At 35.0% G+C, this 13,447-nt stretch overlaps 1 protein-coding gene across 2 annotated transcripts in view; it reads right to left on the reverse strand.

Annotated features, from left to right (window-relative positions):
* Nucleotides 1–2,025: 2,025 nt before the first annotated feature.
* LOC131144718 (probable pre-mRNA-splicing factor ATP-dependent RNA helicase DEAH4) overlaps nucleotides 2,026–13,447 on the reverse strand; it is a 38,569-nt gene continuing 27,147 nt past the window's right edge. For both annotated transcript variants that reach the window (XM_058093553.1, XM_058093554.1), the window contains exons 11-16: nucleotides 10,772–10,895; nucleotides 8,535–8,682; nucleotides 8,058–8,127; nucleotides 6,823–6,983; nucleotides 2,733–2,908; nucleotides 2,026–2,599 (exon numbers count right to left, since the gene is read on the reverse strand). In XM_058093553.1, the coding sequence (XP_057949536.1) occupies nucleotides 2,449–2,599; nucleotides 2,733–2,908; nucleotides 6,823–6,983; nucleotides 8,058–8,127; nucleotides 8,535–8,682; nucleotides 10,772–10,895 (830 nt within the window). In that variant the 3' untranslated portion in view covers nucleotides 2,026–2,448. The remainder of the gene's footprint in view (nucleotides 2,600–2,732; nucleotides 2,909–6,822; nucleotides 6,984–8,057; nucleotides 8,128–8,534; nucleotides 8,683–10,771; nucleotides 10,896–13,447) is intronic.

Genomic DNA, 13,447 nt, shown 5'->3' on the forward strand with positions numbered 1-13,447 from the left:
ATTACAAGCGAATGCGATTTCATGCTTAGGTAGACTTTAAAAATCAAAATTTAAATATATTCATTTACATAAACATACTAATTTAAATCCGTCTTCATTTAGTTGAGCTGTTGAATAGTTATAAAAAGAATTTTATTAATTTGTAATATGTGATGAACTCAACATAAATTTGAATCCTTTGAACTATCATATTCCTAATATTATTTATCTTTACTCATTTTTGGAGTGGATATATACTAAATAGTTCTAAGATTAAGAAAAATATTTTCTATTTTGATGTTAACAACATTATGTTTCATATTTATTATACAAAACTCAATTTTCAAAAATATATATCACTATTAGTTTTAACAAATATATGTGTGTATACATATCATTCAATTTATTTAGGTACTTTTATAAAACAAATAAATTTTGATAATAATAAAGGAAAAATATATTTTTTGAAATGACATTATCCAAAATGCTTTGAATATTTGGTTAATCCACTTGAATAATAGATAGTATTTGTAAAATGTCATTCCTAAAAGCCAATAATTGAATACTAATAGTATAAGCTAGTTTTTTTTTTTTTTTCATTACTTAGGAACTCCAGCCACCAACGAACCCCTTGGTGCGGCACCAAACCTACGGATTATCGTCCTCCGCCCCCAGGTCTCGCTGATCAGGGCAAAATTTGGAATGCGGACACGGCTTCTGGGCATTAGTTGGACGTTCGGCCAACCCAACCCTCGAGACATATTTTCATTATCATCCACGGTCCCCGCTGGCTCACAAAATAAACTCTCACCATCCGCAGGTACCGCTGGTTCCGTGAATGTATTTACCTGAAATTGAACCCTCGATACTCCTTCTTATTTGTTGATGTATTTCCACCGCGTCATGCCCGTAGGGGCGTATAGTTTTTTAGTTAGAAGTAAAGTGGTGCTACAAAAAGGGGGTAGTAACAATTATATGACGGTGATTTGAGTATTTTTTTAAAAAAATATTAATTATTTAATCATGAAGAGTTGAAACGTATAGGATATTCATATAAATCAAATTTTCAAAAATTAGTTAGCTTCTAATCCAAATTTACATATAAATTGACTTTTCAAAAGTCAGTTGATTAAGACCGACTTTTGAAAAATGAATTTGTACTTTTAACACAATTTAGCATATGTTTGAATGACAGGTATACTTTTGTATATTTTTAAATAAAAATAATGTTCTTATAAAAAAACTCAAAGTTGTTATGGGCAAAGGATAAGCATCAAAGCAAATTAGGCATTCTTTTAATTTGACTCCATTGTTTTTTGAAATTTGTATTTTAAGTGGGATCCTTATAAGGTAGAGAGTTAGATATGAACAACACATTAAAATATAGGCATACTCAACTCAATGTCTTATTGGAATAGATCCTAAGTTTCAAATTTTTGAAAGAAGTTCCTTCAAATAAATGAAATAAATTTTTTGTTTGTTTATTAGTTTATTGTTGCCCTTGTTTTCAAATATTTTAAATTGAACTTTTCGGGTGATAGGCATTTGTGTTTTCTACTTTATTCCTTTGGGTTCATAAGGTCATTGCAATTTTGATTACCTAATTCTTTTTTTCCTTTTTTGTTTTTGACTGCTTTCTAGTAGTGCAACGGTGCATGTTCAAACTGTTAAATTTTTTGCTGAGGTCTCATATTACTTTCTTAAACCTAGAATATTGAATATATGCATATGAAGTGCTAAGCATATTTTTTTGGTGTGAATATTTATTTAATCTGTGAAAAAGATTCATGGTTCTCAAAAAAACAAAAAAAATTAACTGCTTCAGTCTATTGCATCTCAATATAAGAATTATCAATAATTAAATTTGCACAAGTCTCAAGGTACAAACACATTTAAATGCATCTATTATCCCAATTAATCAAATTTTCTCCATGTTAAATCTTAGGTTTAAATATTGTTATGTGGTTTCAACCCATTTGTAAAGATTTATATTATTTAATTTTACCTTAAAATAACCTAATCAAATGACAATGTTAAACATGTAAGTTGCAGAGTGAAGAAATTTAGTATTTGAATTTTTAGGTGTTAAAAATTGGCACCTTGGGCACAATTTAATTCTGCAAATGAGCTTGCTACAAGAAGGAGAATTGTCAAAGCATAAACGATAATTCCCACGCCACAGATGGGAAGACTTGTTTTGGGTAAATACTAGTTTTACAAATTGGGATTCCGAAACCCCAACAGCTCCCCTGTAGAAAGAGAGGCTTGCAAATGGTAGGAAAACACATTGACGATACAATGCTCGCTTAATGCTATAGTTGGCCAAAGTTTCGTAGAAATAGGTTCACATTAAGCGAGCAGACCTCCATCCCCCATGGTCTACTGTGCACGTATGCGCATTCACTGATATGAAAATCAGGTCTTGAAACATTCATCAATCTCAATTCCAATTGGCAGAAGTCAACAATGCTATCTCTTTCCTTTGCGAGCAAGAAAACGGTCCCGAGCAGCCTGTATTTTACTGTCACGTTCGTCACAAGACGCAGCAACTTCAACCTCTTTCTTCGGCAAGTCCAATGGTTCTCCCTGGGCTCTCTCCTCTGAACAATTGGACCCACCACTGCTTCGCATGAAGGAAAAAAAAAAAAAGGAAAAACACAAAATATGTGCACACAAAACATGTTAAAAATGGACATATACAAAGCTCGCAGCAAAACAATGGCATTTTGAATGGAGAATTCCAATTTAATTACCTTAGTTTGTGAATATTTAGCTTCTGTATCTTCTTCAAGATAGGCATGACCCATGGCATCTCTACTGCACAAACACTGCGCATGAATGGACGCGAGGTGGCAATGAGCTCATGATACACAACATAATTTGGGAGCATTCCCTCCTCATCTGGTCTCAGCACTGAAGACGGATGTACCTATTGTAATAAGCAAGGGTATTATTGGAACGACAGAACAACAGTTGTGTTGACTGACGTGACTCATGAAGCTGAATCGGTTTTATTTGTTGCTATTCTTTAGGAGCTGAATTTGTTTTATTTGTTAGGATTATAACCATTTCTTCATGCTAATTTTTAGGCACTTAACTGTTATGCCCAACAAGTAGCAGATTTTTCTGCAATTCAGTTTTCATTATGCTTTATAAATAGATAGCTTGTTGCTCAATAAAAATTAGCCTTCTGCAGTCTCTAAATCAGCTTCTCTCATTATCCTTAGTCTCATTTTTTTTTAAAATATCCAACAAATTGGTATCAGAACTATAGTCTTGAGGGACCTATGAGATTGAGAGAGCTCGAACACAACAACCTATTCAAAATGAATTCAGAAAATTCATTCACTGCAATTGCACCTCCAGTGTTTGATGGAACAAATTATCAGATGTGGGCTGTTAGAATGGACGCCTATCTTGATGCTAATGATCTATGGGAAGCTGCTGAACAAATATATGAAGTTCCAGCCCTACCAAACAATCCAACTCTTACACAAATCAAAAGTCCAAAGAAGATGAAGCAACGAAAATCAAAAGCAGGAGCAACTTAGTTTGCAGCAGTCTCATCCACCATTTTTACTAGAATAATGACAATGAAAACAGCCAAGGAAATTTGGGATTTTTTGAAGCAAGAATACAAAGGAAATGAAAGGGTCAAAGAGATGCAAGTGCTGAATTTGATCCGAGAATTTGAGATACAAAAGATGAAAGAATCAAAAACAGTTAAGGAATATTCTGATAGACTTCTTGGCATTTTCAACAAGGTTAAGACTCCTTGGTACTGATTTTTTTTATTCTAAAGTTGTTCAAAAGGTCCTAGTCACAATTCCTGAAAAGTTTTGAGGCTACAATTTCATCTTCGAAAAATTCAGAAGATCTGTCAAGCATTACATTGGCAGAATTGTTGAATGCACTACAAGCACAAGAACAAAGGAGGCTTATGAGGCAAGAAGGATCTGTGGAGGGTGCTTTTCAAGCCAAATCATAGCACAACAATGGTGGAAAGAACAACAATGGGGGCAAAAAAAAAAAAAACAAAAACAACAAGCCTGGAAGTTATACAAGCAACAACAAAAATAGCCAAAGCGGCAACACTCAAGTCTTTCCACCTTGCTCCTACTGCAAAAAAACCAATCATCCACAGAATAAGTGTTGGTGGAGGCCAAATGTAAGATGTCACAAGTGTGGTCAGTTAGGGCACATGGAAAGGATATGCAAGACTCAACAACAACAAGGAGAAGCCAAGACTGCTAAGGATCAACCTCAAGAGGAGCAGTTGTTTGTGGTATCATGCTTTGCCACCAACAACTCCACAGAAAGCTGGCTTATAGATAGTGGTTGTACAAACCACATGACTTATGATCGAGAGCTCTTCAAAGAGTTTGACAAGACTGCTATTTCTAAAGTTAGAATTGGAACTGGAGCACACATTACAGTAAAAGGCAAAGGAACGGTAGTAATTGAAGGCCACACAGGTCTGAAATTAATTTCTAATGTTTTATATGTTCCTGAAATTAATCAAAATCTTGAGTGTTACTCAGTTGTTGGAGAAAGGCTATAAGGTGTTGTTTGAAGACAAAAACTGTGTGATTAAAGATACAAAAGGCATAAAGGTGTTCAAAGTTTAAATGAAAGGCAAAACCTTTGCCTTGGATTTGATGAAAGAGGAGCAGGCTGCTATACACAAAGAAAATAGCAATACAGTGCTTTGGCATAAGAGATTGGGGCCTTTCCATCATGCCGCTCTACTTTTCATGAAGAAGAACAATCTGGTGAAAGGCTTGCCTGAATTAGAGGAGTCTCCTAAATGTGCTGCCTGTCAGTATGGGAAGCAAACCAGACTTCCTTTTCAACAAAACAAGGCTTGGAGGGCTACACAGAGGCTGCAATTAATACACACAGATGTGGGAGGACCAATGAAAACACCATCATTGAATGGCAATAAGTATTATATTGCTTTCATTGATGATTACTCAAGAATGTGCTGGATTTATTTTATAAAGCTTAAATCTGAGGTTGCTGACATCTTCGGGAAGTTTAAAGCTTGGGTTGAAACTCAAAGCGGATGCCAAATGCAGGTGATCAGGTCTGATAATGGAATTGAATAGACCGCTGAAAAATTTAACAAGTTTTGTGAAGATGCAGGCATCGAACATTAGCTGATAGCACCTTACACTCTTCAACAAAATGGTGTTGTGGAGAGGAAAAATCGGACAATTATGGAGATGACAAGCTGCTTGCTTCATGACAAAGGGCTGCCAAAGAAATTTTGTGCCGAGGCTGTAAATACAACAGTTTTTCTGCTAAACAGTTTGCCAACAAAAGCTTTGTTGAAAAAGACTCCATTTGAAGCGGTATGGCTATAAACCAAAGTTGCTTAATCTGAAGACATTTGGTTGTCTATGTTTCTCTCACATCCCTCAAGTTAAGAGAGACAAATTGGACAAAAAAGCAAAATCTGGGATTTTTGTAGGCTATAGCTCATTTTCAAAGGCCTACAGGATCTATATACCACAAAGCAACAAAGTAATTGTCAACAGGGATGTACAATTCCTTGAGTTAGATAACTGGAGTTGGGAGAATGAAAAGAAGCTTGAGGTTCTGGAGGAGAATGATGATATGGATGATGAACCTGTTAGAGGAATCAGATCACTCTCTGACATTTATCAGAGGTGTAATGTTACTGTAATGGAGGCTGCAGGGTATGAAGAAGCTACAACTGATCAGGAGTGGAGAGTTGCAATGAAGGAGGAGCTAAAGATGATTGAAAAAAACCAGACATGGGAGTTGAGACCTAAACACAAGAAAGCTATAGGAGTCAAGTGGGTTTACAGGACCAAGCTCAATCCTAATGGTTCTGTAAACAAGTACAAGGCAAGACTTGTTGTCAAGTGATATGCCCAGATGTTTGGGGTAGATTTTTCTGAAACTTTTGGCCCAGATGCCAAGTTGGATACCATAAGGATGTTGCTGGCTCTTGCTGCACAAAAAGGCTAGGTTATACACCAAATGAATGTTAAGTCAGCTTTTAGAATGGATACTTGGAGGAAGAAATCTTTGTGGACAACCAAGCTGCAATTTCAATTGCTAATAATCCACCGTTCCATGGCAAAACAAAACACTTCAAAATAAAATTTTATCTTCTAAGAGAGGTACAAATGGAAGGAAAAGTGCTGTTGATCTACTGCAAAACAGAAAATCAAAGTGCTGATATCCTAACAAAGGCAATTCCGAATATTAGATATGAATTCTTGAGGCAGAAGCTTGGTGTACGCAGCTCCAGAGTCAAGGAGTGTTGACTGGTGTGACTCATGAAGTTGAATCAGTTTTATTTGTTGCTATTCTTTAGGAGTTGAATCAGTTTTATTTGTTGTTATTCTTTAGGATTTGAATCAGTTTTATTTGTTGCTATTCTTTAGGAGCTGAATTTGTTTTATTTGTTAGGATTATAACCATTTCTTCATGCTGATTTTTAGGCACTTAGCTGTTATGCTCAACAAGTAGCATATTTTTCTACAATTCAGTTTTCATTATGTTGTATAAATAAATAGCTTGTTGCTCAATAAAAATTAGCCTTATGTAGTCTCTAAATCAGCTTTTCCCATTATCCTTAGTCTCCGTTTTTTTAAAATATCCAACAAGTTGTTTTCAAAAGCCTAACAAGAGTGAATATCCACTACACATGTTCAGTACCCAAAAGATTGACCTAGATTTCCAATTCCCCCTTCTCCCAACACAAAACAAAGTATGTTCTATCATAATTTTTTAAGTCTATGCTCATGTGAATCATAGTTTAACAACAGAAAAAACAAAACAGAGACTAGAATATTTTGAAGTTCAAACCTGAACAAGTTGTGGCTTGAAGCCTAGAGTTCTATAGCCATTATGATGAAACATTCGTTCAGCAAGCTGGGTTCCATAGCCTACACACAAAGCCTTCCTTAAATTCTTATAATCCCGCAATCTTTCTTTCCGTCTTTCATCTGCTTGTACATCTAACGATCCTATTTCCATGGACAACAGAATTAATCAGGAGAGCAGAAGAAATTAGTACAATGAGATGCATGTGTCAGTGCCACATTAGAATTAAAATAGCAAATAAGGATAACTTTATTTACAAAAAGGTTATTATTCTAATTATAAAATCAATTCTCTTATGTGAACAAATTTTGTGTAATTACAAGGTGCCAAAAATACGTGAACTTTATAATTTTTTCCATAAACTAACTACAAAACAATGCCACTGAAACCAAGTTTCAGCTAGAAACCAACAGGAGTGCAAGTAAATTTGCGGCAATTGCTTCGCCTAGTTGCTTAGTCCGATACTTCCAATAGAAACTTGTAGACACAAATAGTTGATAAATGATGTCTCAAATGTTTCACAAGGATATAGACAAAATACCAGAGAATCATTATAATTTTTTCCATAAACTAACTACGAAACAATGCCACTGAAACCAAGTTTCAGCTAGAAACCAACAGGAGTGCAAGTAAATTCGCGGCAATTGCTTCGCCTAGTTGCTTAGTCCGATACTTCCAATAGAAACTTGTAGACACAAATAGTTGATAAATGATGTCTCAAATGTTTCACAAGGATATAGACAAAATACCAGAGAATCAATGTGTTCACAAAACCTCCATGAAGTACAACTACAACAGACCATGCTGCCTGATGGACAAAAATAAATGTAACAATGACTACATACTATGAAAATATAATGTTAGCATTAACATAGTTCTTGAATCAGAAGCATCTTATTCAGAAAAACTAATTTTGTATGGAATGGAATACAGTGGGAATGGAACAGGAATTGTATAGGGAGATAATTTGCAGAAGTGTTACTCATGCAAAAGTTTGTCTATTCTATGTTATGGATTAATAAAATTTTTTACACGGTTACTTTCTTTATTACATTCCTCATCCATTCCATTACATGATTTAAACATCACCTAGAAATCTCCAGCATACCAGGTTCAAGTTAAAATTACACTTATATGCTGAATGCATCAGGTTCAAATCAAAACCTCAGATATTTGTTCAGAAAAATCTAAGCTCCTCAATAACATTGAAACCTAACCTCTTGCTATTTTCTGCATTATCTGGCACAACTGTTTCCGGACATCTTTGACAAACATCATCCCTCGCACCTGCAACCAGCAAGTTTCCATGAACATTTCCTATCTTAAACATTCTTCATAAAATTATATACCATACTTTATATACTACATCAAGATGGTATTTATCCCAATAACAATGTTTCCCCACAATTCAGCCAATTACTTGCATTCATGACATCTCAATGCCAGGGGCCAATTGCAACCACTGGAAAAGAGGCAACAGAGATTTAATTCACAGGCAACCAACAAAAAAAAAAAAAATCTTCCGCATTGTGGTGTAAGATTAAGACCTTGATTATCTATAAAATAAGCTCACTCTAACCACACAGACAGGCCACAAAATTATGTTGATGCTAGATTTATCCTAGAGAGCTAGGTTCTAAATAACTGAAAATGTCAGGCATGTCTTGGAAAAAGTCATCAATAACATGACTTACCTGCAAATCATTATCTTTGCACCAATTAGGGTTATAGTCAGTTTGATCCCAATGCTCATATATCTGTAGGAATTGGATGTGATCACCCCAGCCAGAACCATCAGGAAGGTCCAAGGAAGCATGTTTTCTCTTCTTTTCAGTGCCCTTGCTGCAAGCACGGATAAAGCTATTATGACATTGGAAGAAAGTTCATGCAGGTCAACATAAAGAAGTTTGCAAGTGTGTAAATTTAATTGTAAAAATTAACACAAATATATATTTTTTTAATAAAAAAAGAAGCTATATTAGATAGAAATAAGGGACGATACAACGTGCGGGGACCATTAACGCAAATATTTGCATTACAAATAAAATATCCACATTAATATTAGATCTCAACAACCAAATTTCATTTAGTTAGAGTACCCACAAAATAAAAGGTAAAGATTTACAAAAATGTTATTAACAGAGCAACACCAAACCCATAAAGATGGTCAAGGTACTATTATTTCTAGAGATGAGTATGTAAGAGTCTAAACAGTTGGATTTCTAGGATGATGACTGAAAAATCTGCATAAAATAAAATACAATGGTGATAAAAAGGATATATTATATTGAGAAGTTTGTTAAGAGAAATTCAAATGCACACATTTCAGTAAATGCTGCAACTAATAAGCTAGGATGAGGTATCTGACTAAACAAGTTGCTCGCTAGTAACATAAACAATATTACAAGAATTATGACATGGGTATGGTGTTAAATGTTGTGACTTGCAATTCTAACAAGATGACTTCAGCATTATGGTACTTATGGGTAGGTCTTCAGCAATTTTTATCCTTCATTATTCAGGGAACTGAAGTTCCAACTTCAAAGATGTAGATAGCATTATAATTTATAACCTCATAGAAGCTGCTAGCACTTCAATTATTACAACAATAACCATGAATTTGTGAGGCTCCCAGGATGGTATTAATTTGGGGATTCATAAATATTAAAATAATAGAAGGTGAAAAATAGTACGCAGAGGATTATGCCAGGCCCCTCCATCCCACTTTAGTGTTCATCTCTCCCTTATTGTCTTTGCAAGCACAATTTAATGTCTGAGACTGTTACCTTTGTTTATCCATCCACTTATTTTTTTGTGGTTGATGATTTATGTTGTTTGTAATTGTACAAATACAGGCATTCACTCCGCCTCCAAACTCTATGCATCCTATTATTGCCACAAATGCAGCTGAAACTTCTGTAACTGCTGATGGTATTGTGTAAAGAGATTTGACACTTAAAAAATTATATTCAACAAATTCATGTGCATGGGTTCATCCCTTCTGGAATATTCAAATTATTTGAAAAATAATTTAACAAATTCCTGTTATTATGATAAACATAAATTAATCTCCTCATTATTTGTTCTGTGTACAGTACCAGTTCAAGCACAACTTGAAGTTTGGTAATCCCGGACAACTTGTCTTTGGGGATTTTAGGCAGGACTATGAAGATCAATGTCTTTCCAACACCAAATGAACCAGCTTTGAAGCTCTTGATCTCATTCTCAAGAAGGCAAAGAGTCGGGGCTTTTCCAATTTCTCAGTAGAAGGTGATGATTGGATTGTTGTGAAGTGGATAAACTAGGTAAGGACATTGAAATTTCACCACCTAAGTAGGGTGAGTGAGCAACTCACTAGTTCTTTTATCAGGTACTAAAGCACAAGTTCCCCCCCCCCCCCTGGGGGGGTACTAATGAGGAAATGGATTTTTGCAAAGAGAAGAGCTACTTATTTTAAGACTTTACATTTATCTTAACTACTCTAAATACCCTGATTTATTTCAAATTAAGTCTCAATATATTGTAGCAAAATTGACCTCAATTCTTGTTTATCATTCAAGTTGACCTCAAAAATGTTAAATTTATGATATGGAATTAAGCTTGGACATTTTAATTCAAGCTTGGCTGCTGATTGACTATATTGTAGCAAAATTGACCTCAATTCTTGTTTATCATTCAAGTTGACCTCAAAAATGTTAAATTTATGATATGGAATTAAGCTTGGACATGTTAATTCAAGCTTGGCTGCTGATTGACTTGAGCTTGCGTCCAGTTCTAGTACCCATTCATAAAGTTCACTGACCACGATTTGCACTCCAGACAACACTACTTACTACTGCAAAAACTCATGCAAATAAGAGGGGGGGGGGGGGGGGGGAGGGAACTATATACACCACGAATAGTCTTTAAAAACAAATTCATATCAATTAACCTTCGTCCAGGAAGCAGCGCAGTTTCTGCAGATAACATAGCAACAATGGTCAATGCCTGGGATAAGCAACCATACTCGTTTGCCTCAATCAAGGTCCTAGAGAGAGAAGGTTCCAATGGAAGCTCTGCATAGAATTACCGAAAATGCTTAATGAAATTTAAATACTAATATGTACTCTAGAATAAATTTTCAACCATAAACAATAGCTATTATTGAAGTTACAGATAGATGATGATAATGCATGTCAAAAGTTAAACATTATGCACTGTGAGTGACTCATTGACATTTAATGAATCTATAAAAATTTACCTTGATTGTGTGAAAGTACAAGTATTTCATGAATGCAAATTTCGAAGTCAATTGCATGACTCATGTTGCTTTGTTGCAAGTTTGCCAACACTAGGAGTGCTCACTCATTGAAGTTAGATACTTAAGAAACCGCACAGCAGCTTCAAAGGTAATTGAGCTAGACATTTTTTTTCTGTTCATATAGACAACATATCATAAAAGGAATTTAAGGCAAGTTGGAAAAAATTGAATTTTGGTTCAAGTTCCACTCATAACACTATTAGGTTGCTTAAACAACAACATGCAAGAAGTTTACACTCAATTGCACTCTAACAGAACATGTTCACATGTTCCAAGAAATAATTTTTGTTAGTCTTAGTGGCTACATGAGTTTAATTGTCTTGTTTTGATGATAACAACCCATTAGTGGTTCTAGGTGAACTAATCTTTGCATGTTAAGCTATAGTAAGTATAAACTCAAATGCAAAGACTAAATAAAATAATAATAAGTTAGACATCATCAAAAAGAGGGAGATTGTTAGTCCTAGGGGCTACATAATCATGGTTTATATGTTTTTGATATTAACCTACATGTTGTTCCTAGTGCATTCCATCTTTGCAGATCATGTTTAGTACAGGTTTAAGAGACGAATACATGGAGTACTAGATCAAAGGCAAAGATCGGACTGAGTTGACCTCGAGAAGGAAAGATCAAAATGACACTCACTCGGAAAGGATCCAAGCACAACCAAAGGAAGCTTAGGGTAGAATTATATGTAATGGGTGTGTGTTTGAGGCAATTTATTTTGTAACTCTTGCGGTTTTGTTTCATACACGGTTTCTAAGCAAGAGTTGAGCAAATGCAAATGCATCTAGGACACATGAGTTTATAGGATTTCACCAAGTCACAAACTCAACTTGCATAGTTTTCAAAGTTAAATTAAAGAGTTTGTCAAAAAAATCATGAACTCAAAATATGTTTTCCAAAGGGACAAGTTTTCAAACATCTTGGTATTATGAACATTTTCATACTTAATCCCGATTGTGTCAAAGCATGCTTTATGTCCTAAGTACTCAAGAAAGTCAAGTATATTTTCATAAAGGACATTTTAAGCATATAAGATATCGAAATGAATTTTTAAATGTGTTTTCATAAATAAGATATCTTATATTCAAAAGAAATTTCTTAAGGACAAGTTTTAAATTATATTAGTGTTATAATCTTTTACAAACTTGGTTTTGGTTGGATTTAAAACCTCAGTTATGCATCTATCAAATTTCCTGAACACCCTTCGGTATTTAGAGCATAACTTTTGCTAGAAAAGTCTAAAAAGGACGATCTCGTTGTCCCTGGAAAGCTAAGAAAAAATCCCACAACTTTCATGTTAATTAGTTTTTTTTATTCGGGGCACTCGTCGACAATTGGGTGCAACTCGTCGACGAGTCCAGGCAGAATGTTTACGATTGCTGGCAGAGTGCCACTAGTCAACAAGTGGGGGTCACTAGTCGACGAGACGCATCATAAACAGCGCAATAACGGCTAGTTTCTTTTGGGAATTGCTCCCAACGGTCCAATAACGGCTAGTAAGGGTTTTTGGCCATAAATACAACTCCATAAACTTGTTTAGTATGGTTTTGGTGATTTATACAAGTTCATAGTGAAAAATATCATTTTGTACAAAACCTAGGCACTTTGCATCATTCACAAGTGCTCAATCTCTTTTGCTCATTCATCTTGTTTGAATCATTCCTTGAGAGAGTAGTGTGAGGAGTTGATTGTAATTGATATTAGCTCATTTGAGGAGCATTGCTTTGTATTTCCATCTTCTTGTAAAGGTTCTTTGTGAACCGTTTGGTGAAGGTTCTTTGTGAACCGAACTTGCAAGGCATCTTGGTGATCATTGTGGCTCTTGGTGAGCGCAGTAGGGATTTGTTCTTGAGTGTAGGGTTTGGTACCCGAGTTGTAAGGCTTGTTCCGCCTGTAAATGAGTTTTATAGTGGATTATGGAATCCTTGGCTTGGTGTTAAGGCGTGGACGTAGGCTTCGTGCCGAACCACATTAAAACTCCGATGTTAAGCTTTCTCTCCCTATACTTTTTATTATTTGTCTTGTGCATGATTTACATTCCATATATTGTGATGTAATTGCTTGCTATCTTGCCAAGAGTTTTATTTTGTAGAGAAAACCCAAATACGCGAAAAGAGTCCATTCACCCCCCCCCCTCTAACTCTATATACTCCCGGGTGGGACGATTAACAATTTTAAAGATAAATTAAGAGATATTACTAAGACTAAGAAAGAAATATAATATTTGTAGGAACATCATATCCAACTCCAAGAAAAATAGAAGAATGAAATATAGAATAAAAAAAAAAAAGAAATACTAC

The sequence above is a fragment of the Malania oleifera genome, chromosome 12 (assembly GCF_029873635.1).
Source record: "Malania oleifera isolate guangnan ecotype guangnan chromosome 12, ASM2987363v1, whole genome shotgun sequence".
Lineage (NCBI taxonomy): Eukaryota > Viridiplantae > Streptophyta > Magnoliopsida > Santalales > Ximeniaceae > Malania > Malania oleifera.